The 24,533-nt window shown below is 54.1% G+C and overlaps 1 protein-coding gene across 2 annotated transcripts; it reads left to right on the forward strand.

Moving 5' to 3' along the window:
- The first annotated feature begins 12,158 nt into the window (after nucleotides 1-12,158).
- Nucleotides 12,159-24,526, forward strand: SERHL2 (serine hydrolase like 2). Of its 2 annotated transcripts, XM_036761758.1 has the most exons (12): nucleotides 12,159-12,307; nucleotides 13,529-13,678; nucleotides 13,769-13,882; nucleotides 14,460-14,501; nucleotides 14,944-14,963; nucleotides 15,815-15,889; nucleotides 17,131-17,243; nucleotides 18,415-18,494; nucleotides 19,002-19,036; nucleotides 23,643-23,725; nucleotides 23,944-24,043; nucleotides 24,139-24,526. In XM_036761758.1, the coding sequence occupies exons 1-12, from the start codon at nucleotides 12,304-12,306 to the stop codon at nucleotides 24,256-24,258; spliced, it is 936 nt and encodes a 311-aa protein (XP_036617653.1). In that variant the 5' UTR covers nucleotides 12,159-12,303; the 3' UTR covers nucleotides 24,259-24,526. The 2 variants fall into 2 exon arrangements, with proteins under 2 accessions (XP_036617653.1, XP_036617654.1); XM_036761759.1 differs by lacking the exons at nucleotides 23,643-23,725; nucleotides 23,944-24,043; nucleotides 24,139-24,526 and adding an exon at nucleotides 22,066-23,636.
- The last annotated feature ends 7 nt before the right edge of the window (nucleotides 24,527-24,533 follow it).

A 24,533-nucleotide genomic window follows, 5' to 3' on the forward strand; every position in this document is an offset into this window, starting at 1 on the left:
TACTTCTTTCTACCAACACAGGTCACCACCTTTCTCTGCAGCTTACATGGTTTTGAAGATGACTGCCCAAGGTCACACAGCCCACATCTCAGAGGCCAGCCTTGAACCCACATGCTCCAGCTCTCTCTGTCCACCACATTGAGCTGCCCTCAGCTTCGGAGGGTGAGGGAGAGAACTGAAGGCCGGCTGTCAGATGGAGACGGTGCTGTTTTCAGTAGAACTGAAAGGAAACTTTGCTTTCCTAGAAAGACCATTTCTGGTCTCTCTTGCAGGTGGGGCCCCGGGCGCAGGGGGGGAAGGACCCTGGACAGCGCAGGGTCTCCAGCCCTTTCCTCCAGGGGACGAGATCGACAGCAGGAGAGGCCTGGGCCTGCAAAGCCGCCTAGCCTGAGCAGTGGCCACTCCCCACCAAATGAAGAGGGAGCTTGCTGATGGGTGCATTCAAAATACAGCTTCCTTTTCAAAAAGTAAGTTTACAAACCATTTTCCCAGGCTCCTACTCAAAGCTGGGGAGGAGCCGCTTGGAGAAGTTTTCTGAATTTACTTCACTTTTCTAAAAGCTGCCACTTTCTCTAGGCTTCCCTTGCCCCAGATTTCCTTTCAGCTCAGGCCTCTTTCTCCTCCAACCCCAGCTTCATTTGCAAAATTACTCTCTCAGCCCCTCTGATGCAGAAAGGAAGATGGGAGAGGGGCTTGGAGCAGGGCATTACAGGTGACCTGGTTCCATCCCCAACCCCCATTTTACAGAGGAGAAGAGTGAGGTTTCAAGAAGGGAAAGGGAGGCAGGCAGCCAGGATGGCAAGCAAGTTCTTCCTCCCCCTGCCCTCCCTCCTAGAGCAGGCCACTTCTGAGTAATGAAGCTGAGCTTCTTTCCAGGAAAGCAAAACCCACAGGCCGCCCACAAAGAGGTGACCAGAAAGGTTCACACCTTTGCCACACACACACACACACACACACACACACACACACCCCTGGGGTACTCTTGGGAAGAGAGACAGAGAAAAATAGTGACAGAGAGAGAAAAAGATACAGAGAAAGAGAGAGACAGAGAGAGGGAGAGAGAGACAGAGAAAGACAGAGAGAGAGAGGGAGAGAGAGAGAGGAGAAGAGAGAGGAGAGGAAAGAGAAAGAAAGTCACAGAGAGAGGCAGAGAGAGAGGAGAGAGATGGAGAGACAGAGACAGACAGACACAAAGACAGACAGAGAGACAGGATAAGAGAGAGGAGAGGAAAAAGACAGAGAAAGACACACAGAGAGAGACAGATACAGAGATACAAATACAGAGAAAGACAGAAAGAGAGAGAGAGAGAGAGAGAGAGAGACAGAGACAGAGACAGAGAGAGACAGAGAGAGAACTACAATGGGGCAGTTAGTCAGACCATTGGCAAGGCTGGTGTTTCTACCAGATGCTGCCAGTGAGCAGGGCTTCCACAGACAGCAAGGGGGAGTTTGGATAGGACAAGGTCCCCCTATGGGACCTGTGGTCTGTGGGGGACAGGATGATGTCTGATCAGGACCAAGTCTTTCACTTCGGTCTCCATTTCCCCATCTGCAAAGTAGAAACCGTAGTTTTGCACCACCAACCTCACATGAGATTTGTTGGCAGGAACATTCTTTGTAAACCTTCAAGGAGATAAAATTGTGAATTCTCATTAACCACATACTCAGATCCTACAATACGTGAGTGCCTGTGGCATCTACCCTCTCACGTGTAGGGTCCAGGTTCAAGGTACTCTGTGGATCTGCCACTACTCAGCCTGAGAGCTCATGAGCCCCCACCAATGTTTACCTTTTCTCTAGTCAGCCAAAGGACACAAGTAGTTCAAAACAAAGGTAATGACTGAAGGAAATAATACAGTAAGATTTGCAATGAACCATTCCCCTCATAAACTCTACCATGGATACACACACTATCATTGGAGAAAGTGATTCTGCGTGGAGGCCCAAGCGTGGAAGGGCAACTTACACATCTGACTCTACAGCAGGAGGGGTCAACCTGAACTAAATTAAAATGAAACTGAGAAATGTTTAACCAAATAAATATAAATACAATTCAATATGGCCAGCTGAACCATTCTGACTTCATTCTGCAAGTGTATAGTAGCTAAAATTCCTCTCTAGTAAGGCTAGGTTGATAGCTCATTAGTCATAACAATTACATCCAGCTAGCAGAAACCAGGCAGAATGTCCCCACCCCCTCTACAATTATATCTGTCCCTATCAACTCCCCCTCCCCCCAACTCTGGGCCTTCTCTTACAGATTGCTATCTAGCTTGGAGTTCTGAAAATCTGATGTACTCCCCAAATCTTCTCTGGCTTAGCTAGAAATTAAATGGAGGAGCAGCTAGGTGGTGCAATGAGTACAGCACTGGCCCTGGAGTCAGGAGGACCTGAGTTCAAATTTGACCTCAGACACTCAACACATGTACTAGCTGTGTGACCTTGGGCAAGTCACTTAACCCCAATTGCCCTGCCAAAAAAAAAAAAAAACAAAGAAATTAAATGGAGCCAGAACCAAAGGAAGGCTAATGGAGTTAAGGTCATTGGCCTCTACCTCCCCACCCTCATTCCGGTCTTTATTATACAAAGCCTGAATGCTTTGATGTCAGTGAAAAACCAGTCTCCTTCCATATACAATGTTTTGTAAGCTCATTGAAAAGGGACCAAAGTGCCATATGAGGAAGGAGGAAAGTTGGTTACCAGGCAAGGCTTCCTACAGGTGGTAGGCTTTAAAAGGTAGGGTTAATAAGCAAAGAGGGGATGGGAGAACATTCCAGGTACTGGAAACAAGGAGAGCAAAGGTGTAGAGGTTAGAAGGTCCCTGGCACGTTCACAGGACAGAGTGTTTCTCAGGGAGGTGTTTTTTTTTTTCCCCAGTCTCCCTTAAATATTCCCAGGCCCACCTAAATGGACTTTGAAGACCAAGGAAGCTGGAGGAGAAGTCAAGGGTCCCTTGTAGCTCTAAATCTGTGATTCTGGGGTCCTAAGACCCTGAGTCCTTCCTCAGCCTTGCCTCTTTGTAACCTTCCATCAGTGCCCAGGCCTCCCACCTGTGCAGATAGCCTCTTCTTAAGAGGACCACACACATCCATCTACCAAAAGGGACCATGGCCAGCCTCAGTTTCCAAACGCTGTCTCGTTCAGAGGCTACGTCCCACGTACTTAGGCTCCCACTGATCCCATTCTGGCTGCAGCCTTTCCTCCTAGGCTGATTTCCCATTGCTTTCTTATTAGACGTTCACAGGCTCCTCTGTGTAGAGCCGGGAAGGACCTCAGAGGCCGTGAGACCACCCCCATCATTTACAGATAAGACAGCTGGGTCCAGGGATGAAAAGTGATTCAGGATCCCCCTTGGGAGGGGCTTCCAAGGCCATGTCAAAATCATGATTTTACAGTTGGGGAAACCAAGCCCCCAGAGAGTTGAAGTAACTTGTCTAAGGTCACATAGCTCTTAATTAGCAGAGGGAAATTCAAACCAAGATCATCTGACTTAAACTCCAGTCATTTTTCCTGTATACCAACCAAGTGGCCATTCTCACTTATCTTTGCGACTCTATGCTTCCGCAGGATGGAAGCTCCCTGAGGGCAGGGTCTTTTTCCTTTCTCTCCATTTCCCTGGCCTAACATAGGCCCTGCCTGGCCCCTAGAAGGTGCTTGTTAATGCTGGTTGATGGATTAACCAAGAGTATAGTCTCCTGGACAGATGCTGCACACACCTCAATAGTTATACATTACTTCCTCCCTTGGCCAGGGCAGACTGGAAGCCCTTCATGCCTCAGTGGATGGTTTAACGAGTTAGGTCACTGCTGACTCCAGCATGATCGGCTCTGAAGGGAGCCAGGTTGCTCCTCGGACACACTTACCACGCATCGTCCCGCCCGTCCTCAGACTTGAGCTGCCAAAGCTTATGTCTCCAGGGGCCCAGGTTCCCTCCGTGCTCTGAGGAGGCCTTGAAGGAGGATTGGGGCTAGGGGGGTAGGGGGGGCAGGGCGGGAGGCACTTATCACCAGAAAGGAAAAGGAAGACACACAGTCATATGTGGAAGGGGCATCCAGAAGAGGGATAACATGTAGGCCTTCCTATAGCACCAGGGAAGCAGTTTAAACATAACAATCAAATATACTCCTCACTAAAAAGTGGGACAACCTAGAGTCACACACATCCGTATATTGTTCTTTGAGTACCGCAGAATCCTAGAATCACTGAGCTGGAAGGGATGAGATGGAAGATCCCATGGGAGGTCAGGGAGCAGGCCCATTTGACAGGATCCCAGAGGGCGCAGTGAGGTGGGAAAGGTAGGTTGGGGCCAGACTGTGGAAAAATGAAACAGAGGAATTTACATTTTATCTTACAGGAAAATGGGAGCCATGGTAGATTCTTTTTTTTTGTCCTTTTTTGGGAAGCAATTTGGGTTAAGTAAAGTGTCTGAGGTCAGGTTTGAACTCAAGTCCACTCTATCCACTGCACCACCTTGCTGCCCCCATGGTAGATTCTGAAGCCAGGGAATGCCATCTTTTCAATTTCCTCCAACATCAGTCCTTTGCTCTGCCCTCACATGGCCACCACCCTAGCTATCACCTTTTACCTGGACTGTTTAGTTGGCCTCCCCTTCTCCAGTCTATGATCTGCAAAGCTATACTCTGAAGCCCAGGCCACTCCCTTGCTCAATAAACTGCAGCGGCTCTCCATTTCTCTGAGGTTCCAACACAAATGCCTCTCTTCAGCATTCAAAGCCCTTCCCAGCCTGCCTCATCAGTCCAGCCAGACTGGTCCTCTGGCTGCTTCCACATGTGACATTCCGGTCCTAGCGGTCCCTCATACAGGCAGTGCCTCCTTTCTCACTAGCACCTCACCCAATCCCAAGCGGCCCAAGCTGGAGGTCTTTCCTGGCTTTCCCAAGCTCTTAGGGCCTCCCCTTTGCCCCAAATTCCCTTGCATTCACTCGGTATATGCATGTATGCATGATTCCCTCAATAGAATGTGGGCCCCTAGAGGACATGGACTGTTTAATGTTTGTCTCTGCACCCCCAGGACAATGCCTGCCCCACGGTAGGCTCTTAATTATTTGATAGATTGCTGGTTGATGGTAAAAAATGACCTTTCAAAAAGATCCAGCTGCCTGCCTTTCGTGGGTGGGAGAGACTGCCCAGAGACAAGGCTGATATCCCCTTTCGAGGTCCTGAGACCCAAAGGACTTCCTCCTAGCAGCTGCCAAGCCAGAATTCCTGACCCCTACTCGGAAAAAATGCTAGACTCAGAGCTGAGACTTGGAAATCCCCCACCCCAGGCTCCTCTGTTTCTGGGTAATTTGCAGAGCCTTGTCTGCTCTTTGTGAGGTCCCCACATGTTTCCTCAAGGAAACCACTTCCCCTTCTTGGAGGGCCTGAGGTTTAGGGCCAGCTAAGGTGGCTTGAAGTGGCAGCAACCCTTTCCTGGTGCCTGGCCTCAGGAAGCGCTGGATGGAGGGAGGAGCCCACCAAAGACCGAGCTGCCTTGCGAGTGCCCTGGAGACCTCCACGTTCAAGTCAATTGGGCAAATATTTGGGGTGTGCTTATTTTGTGCAGACACACCGTGGGGGTGGGGTAGGGAAGATTCGGACATTAGATGAGACTCAGCCCTTCCTTCTTGGAGGTCATCAGCCAATGACACCAACCTAGAGGTGTGTACAGGAAAGCAGTAAAGAAAAGCCACGGGAGGTCCCAGGAAGGGAAAGCTAGTGTGGAGAAATCAGGGCTGGCACCATGCAAGAGGTGGTGCTGGACCTCGAAGGATGGACAGGATTCAGCAGAGAGGATGGAGAGGAGGGCACACCAGCTCTAGGAAACAGCACAAGCAAAGGCATGAAGGCAGGAAAGTGAGGCAGGAACATGTCCAGAAAGGGGCAGTTCTCTTGTTTGTCTGGAGTGAGACTCTCTGGGCCCCACTTTTGTAATAGGGCAGAAGTCATTGACCCAGAGGGCTCTGGCTGGAGCCAAGATTGGGGGTGGGGGGAATGCCCTGGTCATTCTATAGCTGCCATCCTTTGATGGTGCCAGGGTCCCATAGATGGGGGCGCTTCTGAACCTGCCCATGTGATCCAGCCCCCATGCTCCGAAGAGCTGTGGTAGGGACCCCCCACCCCCTGCACCTTCTGCAGATGTGGGGGTGCTCTCAGGCTGGCCCCAGCTCATCCCCCTCTTTTGACCCCCTTTATGCTGTCTCCGCAGGATTGCTCTTCACGGGTAATGTGCTGCAGCCTCCTTGTCCCCTTTGGGCAAACTTTGAGGAATCTGTTGCTCCAGGAAAGCTGGCTCCCAAAGGTCCGGATTTGAAGGGGGTTTGAATGGCCCCTTAGGGTTGCTGTGGCAGAGACAGTCCAGGTGGGGGCAGCAGAGGGCAGCAGATGAAGGCCCCCCGGCTGCCTCCAGGCCTCGTTAATGAGTGATGCTGACCGGGGGTGGGGGGGGGGGGCACCCAGGCAGGAAGCCACCAGTCTGGCTTGTTCGTGGGAGGCGGGAAGATGAGCTACGATGGGGGAGAAGGGCGAGGGGCTCCAGGACCTGAGCTCTGGCCACCTAGCTGTGTTCACCGAATCTTTTAAAGATGTTTTATTCGTGTATGTGCATAGATGCAGGGGCAGCCAGGCGGTCCAGTGGTTAGAGTGTCTGTCGGGCTTGGACTCAGGAAGGCTAAGTACTGAGCAGGCTGCTTTGATTCCGGGAGTGCAAAGGCGTCATCTGAATATTTCTAAAAGAGAAGGGTGGGTGGGGCGCTCCTAGTGTCCCCATGGACTCCAGCCAGGAACAGAGGCAGGCCTTTTCTGGGTTCTGGTCTAGACCTGCAGGCAAATGAGGAGGAGGCTTGGGGAGATGCTTGCAGGGGAGCCTGAGACCGGGCTGCCCTGCCACAGACCCAGGAGAAGCATCCCCAAGGGAGCCAGGGCAGGAGGTGAATGGCCTTTTCTTCTTCACTTCTCTCTGGACTCCAGCCCAATCTGTGGGAGCACCTGGAGGGCTGGCTGCTTTGTCCCAAGGGAGAGCTCGACAAATATTTGTTCATTGGATGCCTGATGTCTGCCTGATGTCTGCCTCACCTGCCTGTTCTTGCTGTTCAGTCCTGCCTGGCGCTCCATGACCCCATTTGGGGTTTTCTTGGCAAAGAGACTGGACTGGTTCGCCGATTCCTTCTCCAATGTTTTTTTTGCACATAATAAGGTACAAATTAACTGAAGCGATTAATAAACACTTGCTGCAGTGGATTAAAGGCCAGGTTAGAAATGAGCTGAGTGGCTGGTCTGAGTCAGAACCTGGCCCGATTAAGCTCCTTCAAACCCAAAGGGTATCTGGACAGCTCTGAGGAGGACAAGCCTGCTGGGACAGTCGTGGCCTTTTCCTGTGCTGGGGGCACAGTGCTGGTCGCAATAGGCGGTGGGCCCAAGCCAAGCATCTATGCAGGGTGGCGTTGGGGGGGGGGCGGGGGGGGGAGGGGAAGATTCAGAACTGCTGCTCCCTCAGAAGGCAGTAAATGATTGACTGGACCGACAGCCTTCTCCTGCTCTTGCCAAGTGAAAAGCCTGGCTGTGACTCGGGTCCAGCCTCAGCTGCCTTCTGGGAAAAGGAAAAAGAAAATGTGGCAGGACAAACCCCCAAAACTAAGAACAATGAAGATTTACTGAGACAGGAGGAAGAATCCCCGAATATGCCAGGGCCGGAGCACACAAGGCTCTGCTCAGGCTGTATGGACTTTAAAGTACTGTTTGGTGCCCTAGTCCTCATTTTGTTGACCTTTTTCTTCAAATGCGTCGATATTGTTAGTAAATTCAAATATATCAGTGAAAAGGACAACTGTAAAAATTCATAAGACAATTAACAGGCTCTCGGAGTTGGAAGGGACCACCTATCTAGGCTCTTAGTACATGACCAAGAGTCCTTACATCTTTGCTTAAAGACCTCGAGGGAGAAAGCCCCCCCAACCTCCCCCAACCAGTCCCCTCCCTTCCTTTCATTTGTCCCCACTTCAAACCCGGGAACAGCTTGAGCCACCCCAGAGGCTTGCACCTGCTGGGGCAAGGGTTAATGTTTCAGCTGAGGAAGAGGCTTTGAACGCTGTAGGCTCCTCTCTTGCAGCAAAGCACCAGGTGCTGATTCTGTTCCAGGTAAAATTTATGAGGCTCTCACAAAATCTGACTGAAATGTTCTGGCTTATATGGTAAAGGAGGTTAGCCCCCAGGTGCTCAAGCATGCCTCCATCGTCCATCTCTGTAAAGGCAAAGGAAACAGGTTGTTCTGTGACAAGTACGGCAGAATCCCTCTCTTACTCATGCTGCAAAGGACTCTTGCCAGAGTCTTCCTTAATAGACTAATCTTTCACCTGGAAGATGTTCATCTACCCAAGAACCAGTGTGGCTTCAGAAAGAGCCAAGGAACAATCGAAAAGGTGTCTGTCTGCTGCCAAAAAACTCCAGGAGAAATGCCGGGAGCTGAACAGAGGTCTGCACACAACGTTTGTTAATCTGACCAAGATCTCTGACACTAATAGCCTTGTGAAAATAATGACAAAATTCTGTTGCTTGGAGAAGGTTATCGGTACTGTACATCTGTTTCAAGATGGCATGCTTGCCTGGGTTCTGGAGAATGGACAATGGACGAGCTTTCTGAGTCACCGATGGAGTGAAACAAGGCCATGTGCCTCCTCCCATGCTTTCTAGAATGATGCTGTCAGCCATGTGGTCAGACAGCTTTAATGAGGACAGAAACAGTGTGAAGGTCAGCTGCCACATCAGCTACCACACAGTTGGTAAATTATGGAACTTGAAAAGGCTACAAGCCAAGACTAAAGTGGAGGGAGAGCTGGTGTTCAACTTTTTGTTTGCAGACGATTGGGCACTCAGTGTAGCCTCTGAAGCTGAGATGCAACAGTTCTCTGCTGTTTGTGCTAATTTCAGCCTAACAATCAACATTAAGAAAACGAAGGCTCTCCACCAGCCAGCACCTCGCCATCCATGCGTGGAACCGTTGTTTATAGTAAATGGAGAAGTTTGGAATGCTGTGGGCAAGTTCACTTACCTCCGCAGTGTACTTTCCAGGGATGCACACATAGATGATGAGGTTGGGTTGAGAGCTAGCGCAGTGTTTGGGAGGCTCTGGGGGAAAGTGTGGGAGAGAAGAGGCTGCCTACCAGCACCGTGCCAGGAAAATGAATCACTTCGATTTGAATTGTCTTAGGAAGAGCCTGAAGATGGCCTGGAAAGCTGAGGCACCAGACACTTAGGTCCTTTCTCAAGCAGAACTGCCAAGCATTCCAACTCTGCTTCAGAGAGGGCAACTCCGACCGGTTGGCCATGGGGTTCAAACGCCAAATATTCCCTTGCCTAAAACACTATTTTAGTGAGAATTCAAACAAGGCAAGCATTCACACCGTAGGCAGAAAAAGCTATATGAGGACGCTCTCAAGGTCCCTTTGAAGAACTTTGGAATTGAGTGCGTGACATGGGAAACCCTGGCCCAGGACTACCCACATCAGAGAAGGTTCTGGGCTCTATGAACAAAGCAGAATTGCATTAGTTCAAAAGAAATGTGGGATGTGAATTGAGAGAATCCACTCCAAATGTTCATATGGACTATTTGTGCCCATCCCGGGGTAGGGACTTCCAAGCTTGTAATGTTCTGGTGGTCCCATCAGCCCCAGTGGGACACACTGTGCCTTCATCTTAACATCATGATGGCATTTTGGCCCTTTTCAGGAACAGAGGACAACAACCACAGTGTTTCCATGCTCTCATGGAAGAGGGTTGAAATGGGCACTGAGGCGGCCTCCAGGGTCTATCTGCACTCAGACACCAAAGGACATTCATGGGGGACAGTGTGGTGGTCCCCATTCCTGCCCCCAACACATACCACTTTAGAAGTTTGTTATTCTGTCATTCTAGTCATGTCTGACTCATTAGGGGTTTTTTTGTGGGAGATACTTCAGTGGCGTGCCATTTCCTTCTCCAATGCATTTTACAGATGAGAAAACTGAGGCAAGCAGGGTGAAGTGACTTGCCCAGGGTCACATAGATAGTAAGTGTGCAAACTCATTATGGATGGATTTTTTTCTCTTAAACTTAGATATGATATGCCAGATATGTTGCAACCAAGGCCAGAATACACTGAAAGACCAGAACTGACCCTGCTCTGAACGCAGGACTGTTCCCCAGAAGCCTTCAGTGCCCTTAATTAATGTTCCTCTGTGGATTCCATAACAGTAAACACACTGGCACACCCAGTACTGCTGCTAGCACAGGCTCTTAGATCTGCTTTTCTAGGAAAGATAGCTGTTGAAGGGGTCAACAATCTTTAATTACATTCACTAGTTCAGAGGAAAAGTCAGCACCCTGAACTTCAGAGAAAATACAAGCAGAGAAATAAAGACCAACAGACGGGGCTTTACTGCCTGAATCAAAGCAATATTGCTATACATTTTACATACACCCCTGGATCAAGAGAGCCTTCACCTCTGAGCAGTCGGGGAGCTCTGAACATAGGGCTACTCAGTCTGCCCAGGGAGTCACAAGGTCCTTCGCATAAGCGAGCCCCCAAAGCAAAAGCTCACCTCTCAGAATATATATTCTTTCAGCTAGCCAGAACTCAGTGCCTAGTCAGAAATTAGCAAGACGTGTGAAAGCCTTCCTACCAGCAGGCCTCCCCTAAGCAAGCTTTAATGGGCTCCGCGGGAGCCCTATTAATGGGCAGGGAAGACCTTACATCCCATTAACGTTACAGACTCCTACAGAGCTTCTAAGGCCAGTAGCGTGCCTTGAGTCTTTTTTCATGGGAGTCCCTGTCTAGGCACACGTTCTCCACCCCAGACTCAGGAAGGCGAGCTTTGGAACTTTTCATGTATCTCCATTCAATGTCATTTTATTGGATTCTGCCCAACACTCACAGTCTGAATCCCCCCAGTCCTATCATTCATCCATAGTTTAATGATTCCCCCAACATTGTCATAAGTAACATCTCTGCCTCTGTTCAAATCAGGGACAGTAACCCGGAACCAAGCAGGGCTTTGGGCTCTGCTGGGGGCCTCCCTCCAGGCTGAGAGCCCTTCAGAAATTGGGTTTCCTCGGCTTCCTTGAAAATTCAGCTCAAATCCCATTGCTGGAGAAGGCCTTCCTCCATCAGGGCCTTCCCCTGAGATGACCTCCCATCTACATCAGAAAAGGGACGGAGCATTTATGTAGCGCCTACTGTGTGCCAGGCCCTGTTACAAATACAATCCGTATGTATCTCTCGTAGGCATTGTCTCCCCCGTGAGACTCCCCCACTCGAGGCCAGGGACTCTGTTTTCCTTTCTTTGCATTACCAGCCCTCAGCATGGTGCCTTGACACAGAGTAGGCACTTAATGTTTGCTGCCCAAGGTCAAGTTCAAACCTAGGTTCTCAGACTCCAAGTACCGGCTCTGCCTCTCCAGCTGCTCAGGCGGTCTGCCTCCGCCTGATTGGCCTCCCAGGCCTCTGTGGTCAGCCTAAGCCTCCTTGGGACTCCGGGGGTTCTAACCAGGCTCCTCCTCCTAGGGCCGTGCTGTCCTCATCCTCAGGAGGACCCTGGTTCCCTCCCCCTCCCCCGTGGCCCCTCCCAAGTACTTTGCCCTTTCTCCCTCAGTCTTAGCAGGGGCTTGCTGGGCTCTCTACGGTCCCCCAGCCCTTAGCACAGTCATTATCAAACACTTGTCTATGAAGTGCCGACTGTGTGCCAGGCACCCCTCTGAGGAAAGGCTCACAACCTAACGGAGTACCAAGAACTGTTTGGGGAATGGCTTGGAAAGGCGTCCTGCGGAAGGCTGCCTGGCAGGGCCCGACACCTTCCCAAGGAGCGGGCGATGGTCCCCTCTGGTAAGACCCCTCCCAGGTCTGGGTTCTCGGGGCTCTGCCCTGTGATCCGGTCCGGTGCCCTGGTGCCCCGGGAGGATGCCCCAAAGAAGCGGCAGACTCAGCCCCCGCCGGGAGGACCGTCCAGCGGCGCTAGCCAGAGAGATCGCCCGGGCCGGTCCCGACGCCGGGGATTGGGAAAGGCCGGAGACACCCCTTTCGCCGGAGCCCCGGAAAGGCGAAGGGCTGGAGATCTGCCCGGAGCTGGGCGGGGCGGGGCCTGGGGGAGATCAGCCCCGGGGGACGGGCTTTGCAGGGGAGGCGGAGCAGCTATGGCAGCTTCCCGGCTCCTGAAACCCGAGCTCCCGCAGCCGCAGTTCTTAAGTAGGGTTTCTGCCCGCTGGCAGCGATCTCCGGCGGGGGCCCCCTAGTGCGCAAAGGAGCGATCTACCGGCGGGCGCCGAAGCCGGCCCCATGGGTGAGCGCCGGCTGCGGGGAAGGGTCTGGGGCTGCACGGGAGGGCACGCAGCATCCCTTGTGCAGCCGGGAGAGTGAGGCTCAGCGGAAGAAGGGAAGGGGAACGGGCACTGATTAAGCGCTTCGTGGGTGCGGGGCCCTGGTCTGAGTCCCGAGAAGAAGGGGCAGTGATTGTCTCCACTTAACAGACGAGAAAACTGAGGCAGGCAGGCGAGAGGTGTAGCGCAGCCAGCGTCTGAGGCCCCCGTTGGTACTCGGGTCTTCCTGGCCCGACTCCGCCCATTGCACCACCAAGCTCAAGGTCACACAGATGGGGGAGGGGACAGACCCCGCCCTTGACTCCCAGAACGAAGCTTTGCCCGATGTACTGGGCTGATGGGAAGGGGGAAGGGCTTGGTTCTCCAAGGAGCAGAGGGGACGGGGGAGGGGCAGCCAGCAGGGACAGGAAGTGGCTATGCGGAGGGAAAGCATTCCAGGCAGGGGACACAGTCTGGGAAAATGCCTCGTGTCTGGAAATGGAGGAAGGACAAAGAGGCACGTGTCGCTGGATTACAGAGTATGATGACCATGGCCTTGAATTCTTTTTTTAAACAAAAAATATTAATTTATTTGTCTATTTTTAATTTTCAACATTCACTTCATAAGATTTTGAGTTCCTAATTTTCTCCCCTTCCCTCCCCTCCCCCCACCCCAAGATGGGGCGCCATTCGATACAGGCTCTACTGATGCATTCATCTTAAACCTCTTTTCACATTAGTCGTGACGTAGAGAAGAGTTAGGACCAGTGGGAGGAGCCATCTCCGTCCTGGGCTAAGGGAGCCTAAACAGGATTCAGTGGCAATTGTCCTCGTCTGTGAAAGGGGGATCGTTGTCATCCAGCTCTGTGCTCCTTAAGGAGGGAAGGGGCAGAGGGATGGGGGAAGGGAATGAGCATTTATTAAACACCTACTAAGGTTGAAAACAAAAAATAAATAAATTTTAAAAAACAAAATAAACACCTACTATGTGCTAGGCATTGTGCCAAGCCATTTACAATTATATCCTGCAAAGTAGGTGCTGTTCTCATCCCCATTTTATAGACTAGGAAACAGGCAAACAGAGGTGAAGCCACTTGCCCAGGATCAGACAGCTCCGAGTGTCTGAGGGTGGATTTGAACTCGGGTCTTCCTCCACTGTGACCTCCAGCTCCTTAAAAGTGCCACCCATCTCCCCTTTGATGCAGGTATCCTCTCAGAACTGAAGCTCTCCGTGCCCTGGGGCCACATTGCTGCCAAGGCCTGGGGCTCCCTGAAGGGGCCCCCAGTGCTCTGCCTCCATGGCTGGCTAGACAACGCCAATTCCTTCGACAGACTCATCCCGCTTCTACCTCAAAGTGGGCTGGGCTTCAGGGGGATTCGGGGGAAGGGGGCCGGGCGGCTGGAGAGGATAGCTCTGAGCACTGACCCATCTCCTTCTCCGGCAGCCTTCTACTATGTCGCCATGGACTTTGGGGGCCATGGCCTCTCCTCCCATCATCACCCTGGTTTCCCGTACTACCAACTGGATTTTGTGAATGAGGTGTGCCGAGTGGTGACAGGTAAATGAGGGAGAGTGGGAGCGGGGCGGGGGGGGGGGATACCGCTTTGGGAAAGCCCACCATCCCCCATAGCACCTGAGAGGTCCCCCACATCTTGGGCAGCCTGGGGGGTGGGAGAGAGAGGAGCTTCTGGGAGTCAGAGACAGAAGGTGTCACCCATCAAAGCTGTTTTTAAAAGCAAGGGTGACAGTCCAGGCTCAGGTACAGAGTGTCTGTGGGAACCAAGGACAGAGGACCTCTCCCTCTCTGGGCCTCCATCCTTGCATGGGAGAAGGAGGTGGCAAGATCAGCCATCTCTAAGATCCCTCTCATAGTGAACCTGTGATGGCTCCCTAGCTGTCTCTCCCTCGAGCCTGCAGCCAGGAAGGTTGCTGGCCCTCGGACCCCTGCTCCACCTGAGGGAATGCCCCTGAATCTAAAGACTGCCTCCCTGTGCCAGGCAGGGGAGACCTGAGCAGGGACATCAGTTACCTGTTACCTGGCTGGGGTGGGGGCCTGGCTGGGAGATGGCACTGACGTGTGTGTGTGTGTGTGTGTGTGTGTGTGTGTGTGTGTGTGTGTGCACACGTGTTTCCAGCCCTGAAATGGAAGCGCTTTTCCCTCCTGACCCACAGTTTTGGTGAGTACCAGAGACCAAGGAGCCAGGTCCCATGTGGGAGAGTGGGGGGAGGAACAGAAGGGGATTTGGGGGGGTGCACTTGGTTCTGCCCTTGTGGCTCATGGTTCTGTGACCTTCGCAGCTCAGACAGGTGGCATCTAGCAGTCAGGCCGCTCGGCACAGCCCTAGCCAGGAAAATGAAGTCCTAAGACCTCCGGTCTCTGGGGCTTGGATTGGGTGCCAGGGAATGGGGATCCCCCTCAGTGTCTCTGGAAAGCTCCTAGGCTGATGGGGGGATGCCCAGGGCCAGTGAGGACACAACAATTCCCATCTTCCTAGACCTGGCAAACTGCGGGGCCCTGACGCCATAAGGGCAGGATGTGCACCCATGCTTCCCAGGGCCCTGGGAGGGAGGGGCAGACTGGGGAGGGGGAGCCACAGACTCTCCTTTTCTGTCCTGCAGGCGGTGTCATTGGTAGCATGGTAAGTCCCTGTCCCCCCTCCAGCCAGGCAGAGGTCTGAGTGGGGGAGAATGAGGAGTGGCAGCTTGGAAGGAGAGCCCACGTCCTGAGAGCCAGAACCCTGGGCCATTCACCAGCTCTGGGCAGCCCAGGGCAGGAGCCAGGCAGCGCAGAGCCAGAGGGGACCCCTGGGGACCAGCCGGCCTGTGAGAGGAGGGACCACCCTTGGGATGGGAGGTGTCACAAGAAGCTAGCCTCCCCTTGCCCCCATTGGCTGCCTAATAATAGCAAAGACCTTCAGCCTATTCCCCACAAAAGCCAAGGAGCCTGAGAGCCAGAGAGGGACTTGTCTAAAGTTGCCCTCTCTGCCCAGCCTCCCAGGCTGCACTGCCCATGCATGATCTCCTCCGGTCCCCACAACCTTCCTGGAGGGGGGCAGTATCACCCCCATTTTAGAGGCTTTGGGGAAGTGGAGGATTTGCCAGGGGCCCCATCCTGGACTTGAACCCCCTGAGACCGGCTCTTAGAGAGACAGACCCAGGAGGCTGTGCCCAGAGTCAGTGCTCAAAGTCAGTTCAGCCTGGAAGCTCTAGCTGAACCTTCTGGAGTCACGCTCAGTCACTAAACATTTATTAAGCACCTATGTGCCAGGCACTGAGCTAAGTCCTGGGGATATAACTACATGGAAAAACAAGTCCCTGCCCTCAAGGAGGTTCCAGTCTAACTGGGGAAGCTCCCTCTCCATGGCCTTGGGAACGGTGGGCAGACACCCACAGTCTGCTTCCTCAGCACCAGATGGAGGGAGAGAAGCATCTCTCCCCGCCCCCACCCCCCCACCACCTCCGGTCTTTCTCTTCTCTTCCTCCTCCACAGTTTTCCTGCGTCTTCCCCGAGATGGTGGATAAGCTGATCCTGCTGGAATCTTCTCCCTTCTTCCTGGACACTGTGGTGAGGCCTTGGAAGGAGGGAGTGTGGCTCAGGGGACCCCCCAGGGGATCTGACCCTGGCTCCAGAGACCCCTCCTCCCTCACAGTAGTACAGCAATGGCCTGGGAGGGGGAGGCCAGGTAAACCAGCGGGATACGAAGTGCCTTGACAAATCGGACTCCACCCTGCTGCGTGTTCTCAAGGAGGCGGGGGGTGACACCTTTTCCCTTTGGGAGGAGAGAGGGTGGCAACCAGCCTCAAAGCATTGAGAGCTGGGCAGAGCTCTGGGGGACCCAGAGAGGGAAAGGGTCAGTCACCCAGGTGGTCAGTGCAGGGCCAGGATCTGAACCCGCATGCGCTGAGTCTGTCTGTGTTTGTCACCCGGATCCAGTTTGGCCAGAATCTGTACCGTAGCTGCTATGTCCTTCGGCGGGGTCAGGATTAGGGTGTCACAGGAGGGAGGAGGGCAGGGTGCCCGTACAAACACAGCCTGGCATCTGAAGAATGCCCATCTGGTCAGTGGGGGTGGGGAGGAGGGGCAGCAGAAGGGAAGGAGCCAGGGCTGCTTTCAGCTTCACCCTGTGTCGACTGGCAGGGTCACTTCTGCAGTTCCTCACTGATAGGACAGCCTATCCTCCCTCCCAGCAGTATTTTGGGCCGGGGCAGATGTGGATTTGGGCTTGAGGCCAGCCTGCCCCTGCCCATGGCTCCGTTGCCAGGGCTGCTAGGGTTGGGGAGTCTCTGAGGGACCATTGGAGCTGGGAGGGCCCCAATCAGAGGCCAAAGGGATCGTCTACCTGCGCCAGAGCAGTGATGGGGAGATCCCTGCCCACTCCCCAAACCCTGCGAGGGGGCCAGGGGGGTGTGCAAGGGAGGAATCCGTGTGGGGCATGCGGGCTAGTGTGGGAGGGGGGGAGGCACAGGCAGAAGCAGTGGTGACTTGAGGGGCCAGGGAAGGTCAGGGTGGGGCTCCAGGGCAAGAAGCTGAATCCCCTCCTCCAGGAGTCCGGGACTGGGCTCGATGGCATCCGGGAGCCCGGCCAGCTCGCCTCTCCCCACAGATCACATCTGCTCTCAGGAGTGGAGAGGAGAGAGGGCAGCGGGCCCCTGGCTGCTGCTGAAGTCCTATGAGAATGGATCGGAAGCCTCTGGGGGTGCTGTCGGTGCTGCTGGTGCCTGGGGTAGTGTTGGGCATGAGCGTGGAAGGCTCCCTAGGGATCGAGCCCCTGCCCTCACCAGCCCGCACCCATCTCTGCCCTCCAGGAGATGAACAACCTGCTGACCTACAGACGGCGCAGCATTGAGCACTTGCTGCAGGTGGAAGCCAAGCAGCAAAGGCCCCCCAAGGTTGTCCGCCCTGAGGAGATGCTGCAGGGGTAGGGGAAGGAGGCAGGCTGGGGTCCTGGGGCTGAGCAGGGGGCAGGAGGTGGGGGAGGGGAGGAGGCGGGGTCCTGGGGCCAGGGGAGGGGGAGAGGGACAGGGTCCTGAGGCTGAGCAGGGGGCCAGGAAGCAGGGTCCTAGGGCCAGGGGAGGGGGAGAGGGGCAGGGTCCTGGGCCAGGGGGCGGGGAGGGGCGGGCTCTGGGTCCTCAGATCCTGGGACGATCGGGTGCTCCTGCGCTGGCCTTGTTCTCTCCCAGTCTCTCTGGATCTTTAGGTCTTGCCCAGAATAACCACAAGTCAGGCATTAATCATTCAGCAAATACTTCGTGCTAAGAACTGTTTCCGCACCAGTGGGGCACACACACAGTCACACACACATACACACACTCACGTACACTGTCACACACACAGTCACACACACATTTCTCACACACACATTGTCTCACACACACAGTTACACAGACATTGTCCCTCCCACACACATACACACTGTCACACACACTGTCACACACACAGTCACACACACATTTCTCACACACACATTGTCTCACACACACAGTTACTCAGACATTGTCCCTCCCACACACATACACACTGTCACACACACAGTCACACACACATTTCTCACACACACATTGTCTCACACACACAGTTGCTCAGACATTGTCCCTCCCACACACATACACACTGTCACACACACAGTCACACACACATTTCTCACACACACATTGTCTCACACACACAGTTACACAGACATGGTCCCTCCCACACACATACACACTGTCACACACACAGTCACACACACATTTCTCACACACACATTGTCTCACACGCACAGTTACACAGACATTGTCCCTCCCACACACATACACACTGTCACACACACAATCACACACACTCATACACACTGTGTGAATCTGGCGGGGAGGTCTGAAGCCAGAGCTGTGATTTCACCTCTGCATCAATCTCAGTGCAGAAAGGCCCTCCTCTGAGGCAGGTCGCCCCTCCTCAGTCACTAGGATCCCAGTATCCTTTTTCTTTGTCTCTGGGCCCTGTGTTTGCCTTTTCTCCCAGAAACGCCTCCTCTCCTCCTCTTAGTGTGTTAATGATACAACGCCTTTTCCCCTTGGCCCCAATTTCCCTGATGCCTCCTGTGCCTTCCCCAGCTTTCTAAAGAACAACATACAGGTGGGCGAGGAGTGTGGGAAGCTCTTGCTGGAGAGAGGAACCACCAAGGTGCCAGGAGGTCAGAGAGCCCCCTTGCTGGCCACAACTCCGGGCAGGAAGTGGTGGTTGTGGGGTGGGGGGGCATCTGTGGAATCCAAACTTGTTCCAGAAAGGGAATGGCCACATTCGGGTCCCCGTCTACCCCCAGATGCTTGCGGAGTGAAGAGGGGACTGAAGGGGTGTCTGAACAAATGAATTGTGCATCTCAGCTGCTTCCCAGCTGTATGACCTTGGCCAAGTCCTTTCCTGGCCCTCTGCCTCAGTTTCCTCCTCTGTAAAATGGGGCTTACGGGCCAATCTAGAGGCTGCACCAGCTGCCCCCGGAACCCCCAGAGGGCCTCCCCATAGGAGAATCTGGAAGAAGCCCTCACTCCTGGGGAGTCACATGGCCGGGGGGGGGAGGGACTCAAAGAAGCTAATAACATCTAGAGAGCATCACTTGAGACCCAGAGTCTTTCAGAACTGTCCAGAATGGACACTCTCTGCTCCTCCCACTGAGGTGCCATCTTTGTTCTGGACCCTCTAGGTTTGGTGTTGAACCGAGACCGGAGGCTGGGCCTGGTGAGTCCTCATCTTCCCTTTCTCCTGAAACCTGAAGCACTTCCCAAGTCCATGAGGGTGTGTGTGTGTGTAATCCGTTAAGGATTTATGGAACACAGTCCATGGGGGACACCCAAAAGAGAGATTTAAAAAGACCCCAGACCAAACGAGTCCCTGATCTGAAGGTGTTTGCAGTCCCCTGGAGGGAGGTACATACCAATACGGTAAATGATGTTGTTCAGGCATACCTGACTCTCCGTGACCCCATCTGGGGTTTTCTTGGACTGGTTCGACGGTTCCTTCTCTGGCTCATTTTACAGATGAAGAAACTGAGGCAGACAGGATGAAGTGACTTGCCCAGGGTCACACAGCTAGCAAGAAAGGCTGGATTTGAATTCAGGTCCTCCTGATTCCCGGCCTGACCCTCCTCATCATGTAGGAGTCTGTGTTAAATGGAGCTTCCAAGGAAGGTGGGAAAGGGGCCAGGCCTATGTCAGGCGTGAGAAATGGCTGGCAGCTGTTTGGCTGCAGTAGAGTCCGTGAGGGCCTGCTGCACACAGTCAGGCAGCCAGATGGGGCTCCAGAGAAATGCTAGAGTCTGTATGGGAGCCTAGAGTTAACAGGGAGCCATTGGAATGGACTGAGCAGGGAAGTAACCTGGCCATCAGTGCCTTGGTGGGATGGCTTTGGGAGCTGTGGGGAGGCTGAAGGCTATTGTGGCTTCTATTTGGGGGCTGGTGACCTCCCCCGTGCAATGTCAGCACCTTAAGGGTGGGCAGGAATGACTTTTTTTTGGTCTATGTATCCCCAGTGCCTAGCCAGCACACAGTAGGTACTTAATATATGCTGATTGAACACTGGGCCAGGTGTGACCTGATGAGGGCTGACTAGGGTAGCAGCTCCATAAGTGCAGGGAAAGGATTGGATTTGACCAAGGTTGTGGTGGGAGGAGCTATAAGACCGTGGAACTGACTGGCTCTTTGGGGTGAGGGAGAAAACCTGGGGTGCCCCAAGGATGATGCCGCCCTTGATGGGAACAGAGAAATTGAGAAGAGGGGCAGGTTTGGAGGAGACAAGGGAAGACTTGAAGACTTCTCTCCTTGGACTCTGGGCAAGGGCAGGGCTGCTTTTCACTTTTCTCTTGGTATCCCCACCTGGCACATAGCAGGTATTTAATAAATGCTTCAGTCAGGGGCATCTAGGTGGATAGAGCACTGGCCCTGGAGTCAGGAGGACCTGAGTTCAAATACAGCCTCAGACACTTACTAGCTGTGTGACCCCTGGGCAAGTCACTGAACCCTGATTGCCTCTGAAAATACAACAAATGCTTCAATTCGGAGGTGAATTGTGTGGTACTGACCACAAGGGTACTAGGAAGGTGGGGAAGGGGGTCAGTTTGTGTTTGGGGGTGACTAGGAAAGGCCATGGGTAGTTTACAGGGCTGAGGAACTTCCAGGATGAAGCAGAGAAATCCGGTGGGGCCAAGGGCCTCCTGGGCAGTCACCCAGGCCTCCTAGGCTGGCAAGGCACTGAGCCAAGTCTGAGAGATTCCAGAACCTGGGATGGACATGGAGGACTAAGAATGGCAGATCCAAGCTGGATACCAGCTTTCTTTTCCTTTTTGAGGCAATCAGGGTTAAGTGACTTGCCCAGGGTCACACGGGTAATAAGCATCTGAGGTCACATTTGAACTTGGGTCTTCCTGACTCCAGAGCCAGTGCTTTATCCACTGTGCCCCTTAGCTGTCCCTTGACCACAGGTTTTCTAGTCTGGAGGTCAGAAAGAAAACGAGAGTATGGCCAACGGAAATGGGGTGAGAGCAGGGAGCTGGTGGGAGGGTCACCGGGGACGTAGGAATGAATGAATGTGCATTTATTAAGCCCTTGATGCTAAGCCCTGGGGATACAGGGAGTCCTTGCCTCCTGGATGAACCCCCTTCTCCGTGTCATCTCCCCCATTAGATTGTGGGCTCCTTGAGAGGACCAAGTCTGTGTTGTCTTTGTACCTCCATCTCTTAGTACATAGTAAGTGCCTAATTAATGCTTCCCTGTTCATTTTGTGCAAGGAGCTCCTATCCTAGGAAGGGAGGGCTCAGCTGCAGTGCAGATGGAAAGGCCCCTCGGCCAGCAGATCTGCTAAGGGCAGATGTTTCTGACACTGGCCCACCAAACGGTGCCAAGGATGCTGGGGTCCGGCAGCCTGGCTGAGAAGGCAGTGCCACGGGGTCCTCCTAGTGGGTAGCCCAGGAGTGAGAGAGCTTCCTTACTCCAGGAACAACGCTGGATGGAGGGGGACAGTCAGAGAGGCAGGGGCAGGATCAGCAGCTTCAGAGGCGCTCAAGCCTCCCGGGCACTTTCAAGGGGCCCCCAGGGTGACAGAGACCTCCTTGTATTTTCCCCAAGGAAAGCATAACTCGGTTTAATTTTCCCAGCTACCCAGCCCCCCTTTCTAATAGCTCCATTCCCACTGTGGGGGAAAGATCAGGGAAGGCAGGACCCCTCCACCTCTCCAGGCCTCAGTTTCCCCATCTATGAGAAGTGAAGCCTCAGACTAGCCGACCTCTGCTGCTAGGATTCTGGCCTTCTCAGCCTCTAAATCCCAAGTCTTTCTCCCTTTGTTACTCACTCCTTCCTCATCCTGCCTGCTGCCCCTAGCCAGGGCCACTCCCTTACAGACTCAGGCCTGGATTGCCCCTGCCCCAAGCCCAACAGTGCCAAAGTCCCAACGCCTCATGTCTGTGATTCTGGCATCATTCAAGGGAGCGTTTGAGCCCGAGGGCAGAGACAGATGTGAGACAGGAACCTTGACAGGCAGAAAGGGGAGGAACTTTTTCCAAAGAATCTGGAAGCAATGGAAAGCGTGGCTGCCTGAGTCTTGGTTGCCGGCCCCTTAGTCTGCTCCTGGCCTGGCCTGGCCTGGCCACCTCATTGCCCAGCGTACAGATGGCGCTTTGTAAACCTTCCCTGTGAACTGGCAGCCACTGCGGCAGCTCATTTAACTGTAGCCTATGGCACATGCTGACATGAGGTTGGTTGTGTTCTCGATCACAGAGCCTTGGATGCCAGGCACAGAAGCATAGGCACGGGGAGCCATGGAACGTCTCAGGGCAGCAGAGTGATGACAATGAGCAACTCCATGTGGGAGGGGGAGCCGGGCTGACAGTGGAGAGAGGGCTGGAAGGGGGTAAGGGTCTTCTATCCCATGGCACTTTCTCTTTAACCACCTTGGGAATTAGGTAGTACCAGCATTAATGTGTCTCTGGTATAGATAAGGAAACACACCCAGTAAGTGAATGGTTCTGTCCAAAGTCCATTAGTTAGAGGGCTTCAGATCCAAGGCTCATGACTGATTCAAGATAAGCCCTTGTTCCTGCTCACTGAGGTGCCCCAGCCCCTTGAAGAGGAGGCACCAGCTCTTCTGGGATCCCTTCAAGCAGACGGCCTCCAGGCCTCGGACAGGCCAGAGCAGGAGCAGCCCACACCAGTGGGGGTATGGGGAGAGGGGCTGCGATCTGCCCCCAAGGAGGGTGTGTCAGGGGGACCTAGTACCCTTCTAACACTAGGCAGAAGGTTGTGAAGGACAGGTGGGCCATAAAGAAGGCTCCAGCAGGGGGAAAGAGCCCTAGGGTGGAACCTAGCCCCATTGGTAGCTCCCTGAGCAGCCTGAGGCGAGCGCCCCCACCCCCCATCAGGGGCTTTGTCTCTTTCTTATAAAATCCCGATTCTAAATCTGACTTGGCTTTCAGAGAGGGGTGAAGGACTGACACTGAAAGCAGGGTGAAGGGCCAAGACCCACCCCCCACCCCATGTCTGTGAAGCCCCTGCCCACTCATGCAGCAGCAGCCCCATCTTGTGGCTCCGGGGGGCATTGCTGGGAAAAGCCCGACATCACCCCAGTGAGATGTAATGAGATTGAGGGCCAGCTGCTAACTAGCTGGTGACCTTGGCTGAGTCCCCTGCTTAGGCCGGGGCTGGAAGGGGCCACAGAGCCAGCGCGCACTTCTGCAGGGCACCTTACCCATCTGCATCATCTCGTACACACCACCCTGGGGGGCAGGCATCAGTATGCTACCCGTTTTACCTGAAGTGAACAGGGGCCACGTGGCAAGTAAGCGAGTACGGTTTGAGGCTGAATTTGAACTCGGTTCTTCCTGACCCCGGGACCAGCTGTATTGGCTGCCTTCATTATCTGTCCCCCACATTTCCCACAGGATACCGAGGCCAGCCCAGGGTTACATTTCTAGGGAGTGGCCATCAGGACTCCAGCCTCCTATGGGGCTTAGATCACAAGGGCACTCCTGGGAAAACAGCAGGCCCTGCTGGAATCTGGGCCAGGAGGCATCTCTGCTCTGCTCTCTTCTCCCTTGGGGGAGCCCAGGAAGTGGGAGGCTGGAGGCAAGAAGACCCGAGTTTGAATCCTGCTTCAAGCACTGGCACTTTAACTAGCCATGCTGCTCCCAGGGTCGGGAAATCTTTTCCAGCCCCATTCCCTCAACTGTGAAACAGGACCGATCACTGGGCCAGGTTTTGTGAGGCCCCAGGGGGTGCTTGGACCCAGAGACACACCGCACCCTTGGGAGTGCAGGGGAGGGTCTACACTGACTGCGCTTTGTCCTATCCCCTCCCAGCCACAGAATCACTTTGAGTTCCTCAGCAAGGACCAGTTGGCCTATTTCTGCAAGAATATCCAGGCCAGAATCCTCCTGGTGAGGTGCGTGCCATTGAGCCCCCTCTCCGGCCCAGTGTCCCTGCCCCCTCAGGCCCCGGAGAAAGTACGGCTGGGAGCGCCCCAAAAGACCTTTCCTGGATTCGTTCCAGCCCCGGGGAGGGGGCTGAGTCCATGGACACACCAACCCCTCCTCCCCCAGGTGCAAAAGAGACCTGGGGCCCCGCCCCCCCAGGGGACTGTCACTGATCCCTCTTCTTTAGGGCCACCGACGGATACCATTACTACAGACCGATGGAAGGGAGTGAAGAGAAGCAGTCCTTGGAGAGCGTTCTGAATGTCTTAAAGGTGACCCTCAAGGAGGTGAGAGGGCCTGGCCGCTGGGGGAGGGGTCAGGGTCAGCTGGGCACTGACCCCAGGCAAGGGGTGGCCACTCACTCCTGCCCTCTCCTTTCCAGCGCTACCAGTACGTGGAGGTCCCCGGCAACCATTACGTTCACATGCAGGAGCCTCAGCGGGTGGCTGGAATCATCAGCAGCTTCTTGCAAGGCCAGTTGCACGGCCAGGCCCCCCTGTAACCCCCGGGGGCTGGCTGGCCTGCCAGCAGAGAGATGCAGTCACCCTGCCCCGGAGGCCCTGGGCCCAGGCAGGAAAACCCGCTGGGTCTCTCTTGTTGAGGTGCCAGAGGGGCCTGGGTCGGGGTAACCACAGCCCTGCCTCCACCTCCCTCCTGTCTGCTGGGGGAGGGCAGGGCAGAGAGGCTGAGGCTGAGCCCTTCCAGGACCACCCCCAGAAATGACTCAGGGAGCCTTCCACAGCTTGAGAAATAAAGCCTGACTCATTGCACTGCTTG

Source organism: Trichosurus vulpecula, chromosome 5, assembly GCF_011100635.1.
Source record: "Trichosurus vulpecula isolate mTriVul1 chromosome 5, mTriVul1.pri, whole genome shotgun sequence".
NCBI lineage: Eukaryota > Metazoa > Chordata > Mammalia > Diprotodontia > Phalangeridae > Trichosurus > Trichosurus vulpecula.